General features: G+C 52.8%; 1 protein-coding gene across 1 annotated transcript; it reads left to right on the plus strand.

Moving 5' to 3' along the window:
* The first annotated feature begins 2154 nt into the window (after window positions 1-2154).
* On the plus strand, window positions 2155-6179 carry FEM1A (fem-1 homolog A). Its single transcript, XM_054466409.2, has one exon. The coding sequence runs from the start codon at window positions 2470-2472 to the stop codon at window positions 4477-4479; it is 2010 nt and encodes a 669-aa protein (XP_054322384.1). The 5' UTR covers window positions 2155-2469; the 3' UTR covers window positions 4480-6179.
* Window positions 6180-16234: the final 10055 nt, after the last annotated feature.

Raw genomic sequence — 16234 nt, forward strand, 5'->3', positions numbered from 1 at the left:
GTTTATAGTAGCTTTATTTGTAATCATCTAAAACTGGAAAGAACCATCACACAATGGATAAAAGAATGGTGGCTCATTGCTCCATAATAAAAGGCAACGAGCTACTAATACACACAACAGCATAGTTGCATCTTGAATGCATTGTGCTGAATGAAAGCAGCAGACCCCAGAGGCCACATACTGCATTTTTCAGTTTCTATGCTGTTAGTGTGAAATGCAGAGAACAGATCAGCAGTTACCAGTGGCTGCGGGTGGACAAAGGCGTTGATCAAAAGGGCATGAGATAACATTCTTTTTTTTTTTTTGAGACGGAGTCTCGCTCTGTCCCCCAGGCTGGAGTGCAGTGGCATCATCTCGGCTCACTGAAAGCTCCGCCTCCCGGGTTCACCCCATTCTCCTGCCTCAGCCTCCCGAGTAGCTGGGACTACAGGCACCTGCCACCACACCGGCTAATTTTTTGTATTTTTGGTAGAGATGGGGTTTCACCGTGTTAGCCAGGATGGTCTCGATCTCCTGACCTCGTGATCCACCCGTTTCGGCCTCCCAAAGTGCTGAGATTACAGGCGTGAGCCACCGCGCCCGGCCGGTATGAGATAACAATTCTGAATGAAGATGTTGTTGAACATCTTGGTTGTGATACTGGCTACATAGCTGCATGTTTGTCACACCTGTTCTCTTTATTTATTTTTATTTATTTATCTTAGAGACAGGGTCTCCCTCTGTCACCCAGGCTGAAGTACAATGGTACAATCACGGCTCACTGCAGCCTTGACCTCCCAGGTTCAAGTGATCCTCCCATTTCAGCCTCCCGAGTAGCTGAGACAACAGGTGCACGCTACCACGCCCGGCTAATTTTCGTATTTTTGTAGAGATGTGCTATGTTTCCCAGGCTGGTCTCGAATTCCTGGGTTCAAGCAATCCTCCCACCCACCTCAGCCTCCCAAAGTGCTGAGATTACAGGTGTGAGTCACCTTGCCCGGCCAAACCTGTCCTCTTTATTAAAAATGCATTTTATTGTATACATATTACACCTCGAATAAACTTTAAAAATAAAGAATTCGGGTCACCAAAGATTTCTTTTTCATAATATAATTCATTGTTGTCAAAAAATGCCAGGAAAGGGATCACCTTACAACTGCTAGAATAGCTATTATCAAAACGATGAAAGGTAACAAACGTTGGCAAGGATTTGAAGAGAACACTTATTCACTATTGATGGTAATTTTAATTAGTATAGCCATTATAGAAAATGGTATGGAAGTTCCAAAGAAAAATTTAAAAATAGAACTACCAGGTGATCCAGGAATCCCACTTCTGGGTATTTATCCAAGGGAATTGAAGTCAGCATGTCAGGCCGGGCATAGTGGCTCACGCCTGTAATTCTAGCACTTTGGGAGGCTGAGGAGGGCGGATCTCCTAAGGTCAGGAGTTCGAGACCATCCTGGCCAACATGGCGAAACCCGTCTCTACCAAAAATACAAAAATTAGCCGGGCGTGGTGGTGGACGTCTGCAGTCCCAGCTACTCGGGAGGCTGAGGCACGAGAATCGCTTGAACCCGGGAGGCGGAGGTTGCAGTGAGCCGAGATTGCGGCACTGCACTCCAGCCTAGGCAACAAGAGCAAGACTCTGTCTCAAAAACAAAAACAAAAACCAAAAAACCCCACAAAGTTATTGAAAGATAAGAAATAAATAAAAATAAATACGTAAATAAAAGAAGGAAATTGACACATACTAGAATATAAATAAATGTGTGTAAATGAATAAATGAATATATGAATGTGAGAATAAGAAGTGAGCGCGTCATTTTTTACCGTTCTCCCAGCTCAAAACGTTTTCGCCCCGTCCAGCTTTTCGGCCTCCTCCGAGCGCCCCCTGCCTGTGGGCCGCTTGCCTATGCTCCAAGCCCAAAACAGACGCGTCCCCTCTAGTCGCTTTTAGCCTTCGGTCTCGGTCCTGATTGGCTCAGAGTCGCTCGTGATGCCTTTCGGGAAATGTAGTTCTTAAGGGTATCGCGCTTGCTTTTTCAATACTCTCTGACGCAGAGACAGCCACGGGAAGTACGTCACCAAATTTCGCCGGTTCCCACAAGCTAGGTCGTGTTGCGCTGCATGACGGGAATTGTAGTCCTCAAGTTGCTAGCTTCCGCTGCCATGCGCTGAGACTGGAACGCCAATTCCCACCATGCCGTGCGCTCACAGCTCTCAGGGGCTGTCCTCTGGCCTTTGGGGAAGTGTAGTCTTGAGCCCCCAAGATTCCTTTTCTGTTCTATGGAGTGGGCCCGCGCAAAGGACTCCATTTCCCGGCGTAATCCCACACGTCGGGTCGCGGCAGCCATTTTGTTCCGCCCGAGGAGACCCTAAGATGGCGGCGAGGGGGACGGTGAAGGTTGCCTCCCGCCCGTCCGGGCTCTGATCCTCCGTCTCCCCGTCCCCCGGCGGCCGGCCCATGGCCTGGCGGAGGCCCGAACCATGGACCTCCGCACCGCCGTGTACAACGCCGCCCGTGATGGCAAGCTGCAGCTGCTCCAGAAGCTGCTCAGCGGCCGGAGCCGGGAGGAACTGGACGAGCTGACTGGCGAGGTGGCCGGCGGGGGGACGCCGCTACTCATCGCCGCCCGCTACGGCCACCTGGACGTGGTGGAGTACCTGGTGGACCGGTGCGGCGCGAGCGTGGAGGCCGGTGGCTCGGTGCACTTCGATGGCGAGACCATCGAGGGCGCGCCGCCGCTGTGGGCCGCCTCCGCCGCCGGCCACCTGGACGTGGTGCGGAGCCTGCTGCGCCGCGGGGCCTCGGTGAACCGCACCACGCGCACCAACTCCACGCCCCTCCGCGCCGCCTGCTTTGACGGCCACCTGGAGGTGGTGCGCTACCTGGTCGGCGAGCACCAGGCCGACCTGGAGGTGGCCAACCGGCACGGCCACACGTGCCTCATGATCTCGTGCTACAAGGGCCACCGTGAGATCGCCCGCTACCTGCTGGAGCAGGGCGCCCAGGTGAACCGGCGCAGCGCCAAGGGCAACACGGCCTTGCACGACTGCGCCGAGTCCGGCAGCCTGGAGATCCTGCAGCTGCTGCTGGGGTGCAAGGCCCGCATGGAACGTGACGGCTACGGCATGACCCCGCTGCTCGCGGCCAGCGTGACGGGCCACACCAACATCGTGGAGTACCTCATCCAGGAGCAACCTGGCCAGGAGCAGGTCGCAGGGGGAGAGGCTCAGCCTGGGCTGCCCCAAGAAGGCCCCTCCACCAGCCAGAGGTGCGCGCAGCCTCAGGGGCCTCCGTGCTGCAGCTCCTCCCCGGAGGAACCACTGAACGCGGAATCTTATGAAAGCTGCTGTCCCACCAGCCGGGAAGCTGCAGTGGAAGCCTTGGAATTGCTGGGAGCTACGTATGTGGATAAGAAACGAGATCTGCTTGGGGCCCTTAAACACTGGAGGCGGGCCATGGAGCTGCGTCACCAGGGGGGCGAGTACCTGCCCAAACCAGAGCCCCCACAGCTGGTCCTGGCCTATGACTATTCCAGGGAGGTCAACACCACCGAGGAGCTGGAGGCGCTGATCACCGACCCGGATGAGATGCGCATGCAGGCCCTGTTGATCCGGGAGCGCATCCTCGGTCCCTCGCACCCGGACACTTCCTATTACATCCGTTACAGGGGCGCCGTGTACGCCGACTCGGGCAATTTCGAGCGCTGCATCCGCTTGTGGAAGTACGCCCTGGACATGCAACAGAGCAACCTGGAGCCTCTAAGCCCCATGACCGCCAGCAGCTTCCTCTCCTTCGCGGAACTCTTCTCCTACGTGCTTCAGGACCGGGCCGCCAAAGGCAGCCTGGGCACCCAGATCGGCTTTGCAGACCTCATGGGGGTCCTCACCAAAGGGGTCCGGGAAGTGGAACGGGCCCTGCAGCTGCCCAGGGAGCCCGGAGACTCAGCCCAGTTCACCAAGGCGCTGGCCATCATCCTCCACCTGCTCTACCTGCTGGAGAAAGTGGAGTGCACCCCCAGCCAGGAGCACCTGAAGCACCAGACCGTCTACCGCCTGCTCAAGTGCGCGCCCAGGGGCAAGAACGGCTTCACTCCTCTGCACATGGCTGTGGACAAGGACACCACAAACGTGGGCCGCTACCCCGTGGGCAGATTCCCCTCCCTGCACGTGGTCAAAGTGCTGCTCGACTGCGGGGCGGACCCGGACAGCAGGGATTTTGACAACAACACCCCGCTACACATAGCAGCCCAGAACAACTGCCCGGCCATCATGAATGCCCTGATCGAAGCAGGGGCCCACATGGACGCCACCAATGCCTTCAAGAAGACGGCCTACGAGCTGCTGGACGAGAAGCTGCTGGCCAGGGGCACCATGCAGCCCTTCAACTACGTGACCCTGCAGTGCCTTGCGGCCCGGGCCCTGGATAAGAACAAGATCCCTTACAAGGGCTTCATCCCGGAAGATCTGGAGGCATTCATCGAACTGCACTGACCTGCCCAGAACGCCTGCACCCTCCCCTCTCCCCTCTCCTGCTGAGAGGGGGGAAATCGGGCTGCGGTATAAAGATGCTTGTTCTTGCCTCCTTCATGCACCAATCAGGAGAAGGGTTCTGCCTCCCATCCCCTTTACCTGCAGACAGGGTCGGAGGTGTTAGCGAGCCTTTGGTGCTAGAAGCCTTCAGGGTCACGTGCTAAGAGGACAGTCTTTCTCCGGGAGCCCGCTCACTCATTCTGAGTTAGGAAAAGACACAAGACCTTCCCCACCTCCTGTCTGCCTGGGTTACGGAGGCCTTTGCCTTGTTACCTAGAGGCGGAGGGACTGAAGCCATTGTGTTCCTTCCCTGCTAGAAACACAGGAAGAAGTTGAGGACGGTCCGCCTTCCCTTGTCCCTTTACGTGGCCGGATAACTCCAGCTGCTGAATACAGTGTTAGGACTGGGGGCTCCTGAGATGAGAGTTTGAAATTCAGGGAATGAGACCACCTCTCATTTCTTCCAGCATGATCACGCCCTGCTCCCGTGCCACCGTAGTCCCTGGCAGACAGGCAGGGCTCTGCCCAGGGCAGCCTGCCACTTGCATAGCTTTCGGTTGGTTTGGTGTTCTGTTTATTTAATAAGTGGGCAGGTTGCAAGCGTTGCACAGAAATTCTGAGATTTTACTGCCTTTTTTTTTTTAAAAGAAAGTTGTTTGTTGGACTCCATAAGTGAATTTCAAGCAGTGAGGATTTTGTGGTGCCTGAGATGGCCGAGGCCGCAGGGAGTGAGCTGTATGTGTGAGGAACTTGGTAAGCGAGATAAAAGTCCATGGTGTCAACCCCTAAAACATGGGCGACTGTACATTTTTATACATCTCCACTCTACCGCCTTTTACAGGCTCTCTGATTTTACAGGCCTTTCTAATTTTCCATTCTCATTAGAAAAAGAACTGTGCTTCCAAACAGAAATCAGGAGTGACCACAAAGCCTGACAACACTTTGCCACCCAGCAAAGAACTGGCAAAATTGGTTTGGGTCTGCATTGCCATAGTGCCCGAGTTAAAACTACAGGCCAGTCCGCCTTGCAAACCTCACGTGGCCTCTGATTTCATTGTGGGTGCATCCACAGGTGGCCTGAGCTGTTTTTTCAGCTACTCCGAGGATTGAGACCCAAGTCATCATGAAAAAGGCCCAAGTACAGTCTTAATGTGATAAATCCACTAGCTAAGACGTTGAGTGCCAAGACCAGCCTTCCAGCTGAGGTTTGGACAAAGTCTCAGGTTCCCATGACTCAGGGTAAGGTGCTGGGGCTGCCAGAGGACCTGCCCCAGCAAGATTTTTCTCAAGAACGAGACTCCATCAGCCCAGGCAGATGGGAGCAGGTTCTTGGCCGGCATAGACAGCAGCAAACAGCAGAAGGGAAGCCATTCTCACTACATCCTCCCTGCAGTAGCCACGGCCAGGACCTTAGGAGGAGCAGTGACCGGGGGTGTCCAGAAACGTCCTGTCCCTGGATGGAAACTAGGTCTCATTTGGATTTTTTTTTTTTTTTGCCGTGTTAGGAAATTATTTATTAATTTACAAGACAGGTTTTAACTCAGCCAAGGTGGGAAATGGCGTCTCTGTCCCTCCCAAAGCACAGAGCACAGAAATGAGGCCGTTTACATCGCGAGTCTCCGTGCTGGTGTTTAAGTCATTAAAAAGATATTCAAAGAGAATCACCTGCCTGATGCGTCCTTGGCGTGGGTTAACTGGGGAAGTCGGAGGTGGGTGGGTCAGTCCATGGCATTGGTGTGAGTGAACAGAGAGACCTAGGGCCACCTCCCCTAGCCAGAGGGGTGTCTGTGTTATATACTGGGGCTTTTTTTTTTTTTTTTTTTTGAGACAGAGTCTCACCCTGTCACCTAGGCTGGAGTGCAATGGCGCGATCTCGGCTCACTGCAGCCTCTGCCTCCTGGGTTCAAAGGATTCTTCTGCTTCAGCCTCCTGAGTAGCTGAGATTACAGGCACCTGCCACCACGCCTAGCTAATTTTTGTATTTTCCCTAGAGGCAGGTTTTGCCATGTTGGCCAGGCTGGTCTCAAACTCCTGAACTCAAGCGATCCTCCCACCTCAGCCTCCCAAAGTGTTGGAATTACAAGCATGAACCACTGCACCTGGCCTCTATGTTATATACTGGGGCTTTGTGTAAAATTTCATTTGAAAAACAGTATGTTGCCATTTGAAAAAAAGCCTGGACAACATAGTGAGAGCTTGTCTTTACAAAAATAAAAAATAGGCGGGGTACGGTGGCTCACATCTGTAATCTCAGCACCTTGGGAAGCCTAGGCAACATAGTAAGACCTCTGTCTCTCCAATTTTTTTTTTTTTTTTTTTTTTGAGACGGAGTCTTGCTCTGTCACCCAGGCTGGAGTGCAGTGACGCCATCTCGGCTCACTGCAACCGCTGCCTCCCGGGTTCAAGCAATTCTCCTGCCTCAGCCTCCTGAGCAGCTGGGACTACAGGCATGCACCACCACACCTGGCTAATTTTGTATTTTTAGTAGAGACGGAGTTTCGCCATATTGGCCATGCTGGTCTCAAACTCCTGACCTTGTGATCCGCCCACCTCGGCCTCCCAAATTGCTGGGATTATAGGCGTGAGCCACTGCCAGCCTCTACAATTAATTTTTAAAATTAACCGGGAATGGTGGTGTGCACCTGTAATCCCAGCTACTTCAGAGGCTGAGGTGGGAGGATCACTTGAGCCTAGGAGGTTGAGGCCACAGTGGGCCATGATTGCACCACTGCACTCCCACCTGAGTGACAAAGTGGGACCTTTTCTCAAAAAAAAAAAAAAAAGCGAAAACCACTAACAGTCCAAACCCCTGCTTTGGGGTAGGGTTACCCCTAGAAGAGAAGGGTGGTTCCTTTAAGGTGGGGAGAATGACGTTCACAGGAAGGCTCCCTCAGGAGGGGCTGGTCCCTGAGGAGCTGGCACAGGGATGGTGGAGAGCTGTGCGTTGGTGTTTGTGTTTTTGGTCGAACAGAGGCTGCCTTCCAGCAAAACTCACCAATGGAGCCAGTAAGCATCTTTGGTGAACTTGGATTTCCTAGAGCTGGTTCAGGCTTAGTGGGGAAATCCCCCTTCCCTTTTTCTTTTTCTTTCTTTTTTTTTTGTTTTCGAGATGGAGTCTTGCTCTGTCGCCCAGGCTGGAGTGCAGTGGTGCAGTCTCGGCAACCTCCGCTTCCCGGGTTCAAGTGATTCTCCTGCCTCAGCTCCCTGAGTAGCTGGGATTACAGGCATGTGCCACCACACCTGGCCTCATTTTTGTATTTTTAGTAGAGACAGGGTTTCACCATGTTGGCCAGGCTGGTCTCGAATTCCTAACCTCAGGTGATCCACCCACCTCAGCCTCCCAAAGTGCTGGGATTATAGGTGTGAGGCACCACGCCTGTGCCCTTTGTTTTTTTTCCTTTATCTGCCATCTCATCTCACCTCCTTGTGTAAACTTGTTCCATTCTAAACTTCTGGTTTTCTCCATATTAGAACAGTCAAACCCCCACCAGAAAGCACCACCCCGTTAGCTGGGTCCGTGGGATTCTGCTGAGCCCCTGCCACATGCCAGGCAGGTTTCAGGCCCCCTTGGGGATAAGGATTGAGCTGTCGATACGAACATCCGGTTAATCCCTGTGCGCCCGCCTCACGTGGCAGTGGGGATAGGTCCTGCTGTGGGGCGCCACATGCTGCTTCCATGGTGCATTGGGTTGGAGGGCTCTTCTCCCGAGGGTGGGTGTCTCTTATCTCTTGCCTTCACGCACCTGCTGTCTTGTTTCATTTGGGACTGGACAGTGCCACAGATGACAGCTGTTGGGCTGTCGTATGACTGTTTGGTGTTGCATCAAAGGAGTGGGTTTGAATCAGCAGGTGCTCTCAAAGCTGTCTCCTGGGAGACACAGTACTAGTGAGCATTTATTGAGCACCTACTGTATGCCAGGCACCATTTTCTGTGGTTAAATGCACTGCCTGTTTACACAACAGCCCTCTAAAGGAGGAAAAACATATCAGAGTCCCATGGATGGAAGAAAAATAATGAAGTAGGAAAAACAGCCCTCTTAAGATGAAGGTCATCTTTTTTTTTTTTTCTTATGAGACGGAGTCTCGCTGTGTCACCCAGGCTGGAGTGCAGTGGCGCGATCTCAGCTCACTTTAAGCCCAGCCTCCCGGGTTCACGCCATTCTCCTGCCTCAGCCTCCCGAGTAGCTGGGACTACAGGTGCCCGTGACCATACCCGGCTAATTTTTTGTATTTTTAGTAGAGACGGGGTTTCACCGTGTTAGGATAGTCTTGATCTCCTGAACTCATGATCTGCCCACCTCGGCCTCCCAAAGTGCTGGGATTACAGGCATGAGCCACCGCGCCCGGCCAGATGAAGGCCATCTTAAAGCCCTACCAGTTTCAGGTGAGGGCTGATCCAGCAGATCCCAATTGTTCCTAAAGACCTGGTTGATAGCTCCCTTGAGACTGGGGTGAGGTGGGTATCCCAAGATGACCGCCAGCAGAAAAGAGAGCATCTTTCTCCCAGTCAAAAGCCAAAGTAGGACCTATCTAAAGTAGGTCCTGGCCTACTTTAGTAGGGCACGGTGGCTCACACCTGTAATCCCAGCACCTTGGGAGGCCGAGGCTGGAGGATTGCTTGAGCCTAGGAGTTTGAGACCATCATGGGCAGCAAAGTGAGATCCTGTCTCTACCAAAAAAAAAAAAAAAAAAAAAAATTAGCCAGGCGTAGTGATATGTAGTCACAGCTGCTACTGGGGAGGCTGAAGCAGGAGGATTGATTGAGCCCAGGAGTTTGAGGCCGCAGTGAGCCTTAGTGGCACCACCACACTCCAGCCTGGGCAACAGAGTGAGACCGTGTTTCAAAAAAACAAAGCAGGTCCTGTATGGCAGGTGGGGGAGCTGAGGCTACTAAGAAACATTAAGATGCCTAAGGACAGCTGGGCGCGGTGGCTCACGCCTGTAATCTCAACACTTTGGGAGGCTGAGGCGGGTGAATCACGAGGTCAGGAGACCGAGACCATCCTGGCTAACATGGTGAAACCCCGTCTCTACTAAAAGTACAAAAAATTAGCTGGGCGTGGTGGTGGGTGCCCGTAGTCCCAGCTACTCGGGAGGCTGAGGCAGGAGAATGGCGTGAACCCGGGAGGCGGAGCTTGCAGTGAGCCGAGATCGCACCACTGTACTCCAGCCTGGGCGACAGAGCACGAGACTCCATCTCAAAAAAAAAAAAAAAAAAGCCTAAGGACACAGACAGCACATGAAGGAAGGGCTGAGATTGGAACCCAGGACCATCAGAGTTCATACCTTGTGCTGATTCTCCATCCCGGACGGCAGACACATGGATCCCTTTCCCCTGCTTTCTGGTGTTGTTTTAGCACAAGCTCTCCCATCCCTGGGGCAGGTAGCCATCCTGCCTCTGCATCCTGAGCGTCTGTTTCCCTCGGGGATCTGCCAGAATCAGCCCCCTAACCCCAAGAAAATCACTCACAAAAATCATCTGAGCTAAATGCTTGCTTTGAAAGCTCAGACCTGGGGATTGTAACTTTAGCCTCATACCTTCTAATGAAGGCCATCTTAAAGCTCTACCAGTTTCAGGTGAGGGCTGATCCAGCAGATCCCAGTTGTTCCTAAAGACCTGGTTACTAGCTACCCTGAGACTGGGGTGGGGTGGGTGTCCTAAAGTGACGACCAGGAGAAAAGAGAACATCTTCCTCCCAGTTACATCCCAAGATTCATGACCGAGCACAGTGGCTCACGCCTGTAATTCCAGCACTTTGGGAGACCGAGGCGGGTGGATCATGAGGTCAGGAGTTCGAGACCAGCCTTGTCAACACAGTGAAACCCTATCTATTCTAAAAATACAAAAAATTAGCCGGGCACGGTGGCAGGCACCTGTAATCCCAGCTACTTGGGAGGCTGAGGCAGGAGAATCGCTTGAACCCAGGAGGTGGAGGTTGCAGTGAGCTGAGATTGCACCACTGCACTTCAGTCTGGGCAACAGAGCGAGACTCTGTCTCAAAAAACCAAACAAACAAACAAAAAAAAACAACACCAAGATTCGCTCTGATGGGACCAGCCTGGGTCCCATGTCCTTCCATGACCCAATCCTAGTAGCCCAGGAGTGGGATGTGCCAATTGGCTTGGCCTGAGGAGGGCCCCCAGAGGGTCTGTAATCCATGTGTAACTGGAGTTACTGTAAAATTGGGCCATCTGGCCGGGCGCGGTAGCTCACGCCTGTAATCCCAGCACTTTGGGAGGCTGAGGCAGGTGGATCACGAGGTCAGGAGATGGAGACCATCCTGGCTAACACAGTGAAACCCCATCTCTACTAAAAATATAAAAAAATTAGCCAGGCGTGGTGGCGGGCGCCTGTAGTCCCAGGTACTCGGGAGGCTGAGGCAGGAGAATGGCGTGAACCCAGGAGGTGGAGCTTGCAGTGAGCCGAGATCGCGCCACAGCACTCCAGCCTGGGCGAGAGAGTGAGACTCTGTCTCAAAAAAAAAAAAGAAAAAAAAAAAACATGAGGCCATCAACGCCATGGAGGGTAGCAAAAAATGTTCACAATAATAAAATGACTACCTGCCATTGATCAGTGAGGAAAAAAGCTCAGAGAGCTCAAGTGGAGTGCCTAAGGCCACACAGCCAAGAGGGTGAGCCAAGTCATTTGTGGTTACATGCACTGCCTGTTTACACAGCAGCCCTCTAAAGGAGGAAAAACATATCAGAGTCCCATGGATGGAAGAAAAATAATAATAATAATAATAAAGTAGGAAAAACAGCCCTCTTAAGAGGAAGGCCATCTTAAAGCTCTACCAGCTTCAGGTGAGGGCTGATCCAGCAGATCGCAGAGAAACAGGCTCACAGAGAGGGGAGGGGGCTTGTCTAAGCTTACCCAGCCCAGAAGCATCGGGGTCAAAGCTTAACCCCCTGCTGGAAGGTGTCGAGAGCCAGGCAGCCCAGCCTGACCTGGGAGATGGGGAAGTGGGCCCCCCCCCAAGCTTGCCGACTGCCCTTCCCAGCCTGCTGCCAATCTGATTCCACAGAACGAAGTCGGGACCTGGAGTTCTGCTCATTCACTCATCTACTCAGTCAGTGACCTTCTCAGACCCTCCCCAGCCCTTTGAGGGTCTCGGTCACCGCTGGGTCCTCAGCACCCAGGCCAGGGTCTGTCCCCCGCCAGATGGCCTGTAAATATGGGCTAAGCGAGCGAACAGTGAACGAGTTGGGAATTCACGTCCTCCTCTGACTACTTGGGGCAGCAGCAGGGGAAACGAGCAGGCCCCGATGGCTTTGCCAGACCCCGGGGGCCGCCACCCCCATGGAATTCCAGGACTGTTATCTGAGCAACGTCGACAGGGGAGAACGCCCCTGCCGGAGGTTAAAGATAGCACAGCTCGAATCACGTCACAGGCCGAAAAGGCCAGATGACCCACCCGGGACATTGAATCCGTGTCCCGAGAGAGAGGGGTGGGGCGGGGTGTGGATTCCTGTGGGGAGCTTCGGGACTGGAAAAAACAGAGGGTGCTCGGACCGAGTGTTTACCAAAACATGTATTAGGCAAGACCCGGGCCGAATGTGGGTGGCACCGCCCCTGTGCTGGGCCGGGAGAATGTGCCCGCGCCGGTCCCAGATCCTGTTTCTCCAGTGGGTTGTACAAGACACCTTGAACTTCTGCATGAATTGGGACATTCAGAATTCCCCGGAGCAACCCCCTCCCTCCGCCCTGTGCCTTGATATCTCCTATGAAAGCTTGTCTTTGAATGTCTGTTAACTTAATAGACATGATTTAATTATTGATATTAATTCAAATGTATTAATTTGAATTATTAACTTATTAATCATTTGATGTCGATTAAAGCAATGATCTTGATCCAATGTCATCTCCTCCATGAAGTCTTCCTGGATTATCTAAGGTGCAGCCCCACAGCCAGGGACAGTGGCTCATGCCTATAATCCCAGCATTTTGGGAGGCTGAGGTGGGAGGGTTGGTTGAGCCCAGGAGTTCGAGACCAGCCTGGACAACTTAGTGAGAACCACCCCCTCATCTCTACAAGAAATATATAAAAATTAGCTGGGTGTGGTGGTGTGCACCTGTGGTCCCAGCTGCTCAAGAGGCTGAGGTGGGAGGATGGCTTGAGCCCAGGAGGTGGAGGCTGTAGTGAGCTGTGATTGCACCACTGCACTTCAGCCTGGGTGACAGAGGGAGACCCTATCTCTAAACAAACAAACAAACAAATAAATACGAGTTGAATGGCATTTACATTTTTAATGGCTTTTACATTTTTTAATGGAGATATAATTTGCAAAACATAAAATTCTCCATTTTAACGTGGATAATTCAGGGGCTTTTAGTATATTTACAAGGTTGTACAACCATCACCAAGATCTAATTCTCAAAAAATAAAGGTTGATTTTTAAAGCCTATTTAAAGAAAAATATTAACTGGTTCAAGCAATAGAAAATACATTAAAGAGCCAGGCACAATGGCACATGCCTGTAATCCCAGCTACTCAGGAGGGTAAGATGAGATCATCACTGAAGGCCCAGAGTTCAAGACTAGCCAACATAGCAAGACCCCACCTCTTAAAAGAAAAAAGAAAAGAAAATACATTGATTTTGGCCAGGTGTGGTGGCTCACGCCTGTAATCCCAGCACTTTGGGAGGCCGAGGCGGGAGAATCACTTGAGGTCAGGAGTTCAAGACCAGCCTGGCCAACATGGGTGAAACCCCATCTCTATTAAAACTACAAAATTAGTCGGGTGTGGTGGTGCGTGCCTGTCATCCCAGCTACTCCAGAGGCTGAGGCACGAGAATCGCTTGAACCTGGGAAGCGGTGATTGCAGTGAGCCGAGATTGTGCCATTGCACTCTAGCCTGGGCAACAGAGTAAGACTTTGTCTCAAAATAAATAAATAAATAATAAAAAATAAAAACAGAGACAGGGGTCTCATTGTGTTGGCCAGGCTGATCCCAAACTCCTGGGCTTAAGCAATCCACCTCAGCCTCCCAAAATACGGGGATTACAGGAAAGAGCCACTGCGCCCAGACACTCCTTTTCCTGGGAAGATAAAAAGTTTTGCAGCTTCCCTTGGAAATTGGAAACCGTGGCAGCCTTCCAGGGCTATAATAAGGCCGCAGCCACTGAACAGGTTAAAAATAAAAGATCCCCACCCAGGGGCACTTGGGGATGGCATTTGTGAGCCCAGGCAAACCCCAGGGCTGCAGGGAGACACTCTTGGGGGAGGGGACTGGAGAAGAGCCTGTTGTGTGGCCTCAGGCTGGCATCTGCCTCCTCTGGGCTCTAGCTGGGCTGGAAACACCGTTAGACAGAGATTTCCAAAGATCCTGCACCTGTGAACCCCTGAGGATTAACTCTGCCTTTAATTTGTCCCTGAGGGGCCTTTATGGCTCATCCTAGTCCCGGCCTTGCAGTCTCACTGTGTGACTTTGCAAAGTGACACTACCGCTCTGTGCCTCAGTTTCTCCATCTGCACAATGGGGCAAAGAGAGCCCTGGTGACCTGCCAATGGGGATAGGTATTTGGCTGTCATTATTGTTGCAATGTATTATTTATTTATTTATTTTTATTTTTATTTTTTGAGACGGAGTCTCGCTTTGTCGCCCAGGCTGGAGTGCAGTGGCGCAATCTCAGCTCACTGCAACCTCCGCCTCCTGGGTTCACGTCATTCTCCTGCCTCAGCCTCCTGAGTAGCTGGGACTACAGGCGCCCGCCACCACACCTGGCTAATTTTTTGTGTTTTTAGTAGAGACGGGGTTTCACCGTGTTAGTCAGGATGGTCTGGATCTCCTGACCTCGTGATCCGCCCGCCTTGGCCTCCCAGAGTGCTGGGATTACAGGCGTGAGCCACTGTATCCAGCCTATTTATTTATTTTTGAGGTGGAGTCTTGCTCTGTCACCCAGGCTGGAGTGCAGTGGTGCCATCTCGGCTCACTGCAGTCTCCACCTCCCGGGTTCAAGTGATTCTCCTGCCTCAGCCTCCCGAACAGCTGGGACTACAGGTGCCCGCCACCATGTCTGGCTAATTTTTGTATTTTTAGTAGAGATGGGGTTTCACCATGTTGGCCAGGCTGGTCTCGAACTCCCGACCTCAGGTGATCCACCCGCCTTGACCTCTCAAAGTGCTGGGATTACAGGTGTGAGCCACCGCACCAGGCCTATTGTTGCAATTTAGAGGGACGAGGGGGCTGTTGGCATGGCTCGGAACTGGGCGCTTTTCAGGGGGCCCCCTTTGGGCTCTCTCTTTGGAGCAGGCCCGGGAAAGAGGGACCGTCTCCTCCTCAGCCGGGGTCGGGAGAGGCTGGAACCGCTGTCCGATGGTGCCCTCTGGTGGCACTGTCTGCTCATTGCGGCACCTTCTGAGTCCCCACAGATAGTTCATGTGCCCCCTGCCTCCAGGCTTGGGGGACACAAGGCCTGCACCACGGTGGGCCACACTGGCTCCCCTCGGTCCCTTGGAGGGTCCACGCTCCCTCCTACCCCTCAGGGTTGTTGCGGGTGCCATGCCCTCCACCCGGAGTGCCCTTTCCTTCCTGGGGGCTGCAGAGAGCTCTGAGTACTACTGGTGGGTTCAGATCCCTGCCCCCGTGTCCCCACCCCCTATTCCTTCTGCATCCCCATCACACCCAGGGCAAGCCCACACGACACCACCCATTCCTGTGTCTGCCTCCCCTTGGAGCTGTGAGCCCTGTGAGGGCAGCAGCGGGATCCGTCCCAGAAAACAGCGTTCACCAGATCTAAAGCCATCCCAGGCATACAGTAGATGCTCAATACACACTGCTCAACGAAGGAATGAACGGATAATGGGGGGAATGAATAAAATACACCAGCTAGCAGGAAGCGAACGTGGAATCAAGAAATGGAAAAACTGACTTGAGGCCAGGCACAGAGGCACACGCCTGCAATCCCGACACTGGGAGGCCAAGGCAGGAGGATTGCGTGAGCCCAGGAGTTCGAGACCAGCCTGGGCAACGTGGTGAAACTCCATCTCTACAAAAAATGTAAGCCCGGGCGCAGTGGCTCACGCCTGTAATCCCAGCACTTTGGGAAGATGAGGCAGGAGAATCATTTGAGGTCAGGAGTTCGAGACCAGCCTGGCCAACATGGTGAAACACCATCTCTACTAAAAATACAAAAAAATTAGCTGCGTGTGGTGGCACATGCCTGTAATCCCAGCTACTCAGGAGGCTGAGATGGGAGGATTGCTTGAGCCTGGGAGGTCCAGGCCGCAGTGAGCTGTGATCACACCACTGCACTCCAGCCTGAGCAACGGTGAGACCCTGTCTCAAAAAAAAAAAAAAAAAAGCAGCTGGGCATGGTGGTGCATGCTTGTAATCCCAGCACTTTGCGAGGCCGAGCTGGACAGATTGCTTGAACCCAGGAGTTTGAAACCAGCCTGGGCAACACAGCAAAACCCCATCTTTACAAAAATTACGTGGGTGTGATGGTGTGCACCTGTGGTCCCAGCTACACAGGAGGCTGAGGTGGGAGGATTGCTTGGCCTGGAAGGGTTGAGGCTGCAGTGAGCTGTGATCGGACCACTGCATTCCAGCCTGGGTGACAGAGTGGGACCCTGTCTCAAAAATAAATAAATAAATAAATAAATTTTTAAAAAGACTTGGGCCTCCACCGGGCATGGTGGCTCACGCCTGTCATCCCAGCACTTTGGGAGGCCAAGGCGGGTGGATCATTTGAGGTCAGGAGCTCCAGACCAGCC

Source organism: Pongo pygmaeus, chromosome 20 (assembly GCF_028885625.2).
Source record: "Pongo pygmaeus isolate AG05252 chromosome 20, NHGRI_mPonPyg2-v2.0_pri, whole genome shotgun sequence".
NCBI classification, from domain to species: Eukaryota; Metazoa; Chordata; class Mammalia; order Primates; family Hominidae; genus Pongo; species Pongo pygmaeus.

Coding starts and splice junctions, on each gene's coding strand:
- FEM1A (XM_054466409.2), top strand. CDS start 2,470: ATGGACCTCCGCACCGCCGTGTACAACGCCGCCCGTGATGGCAAGCTG.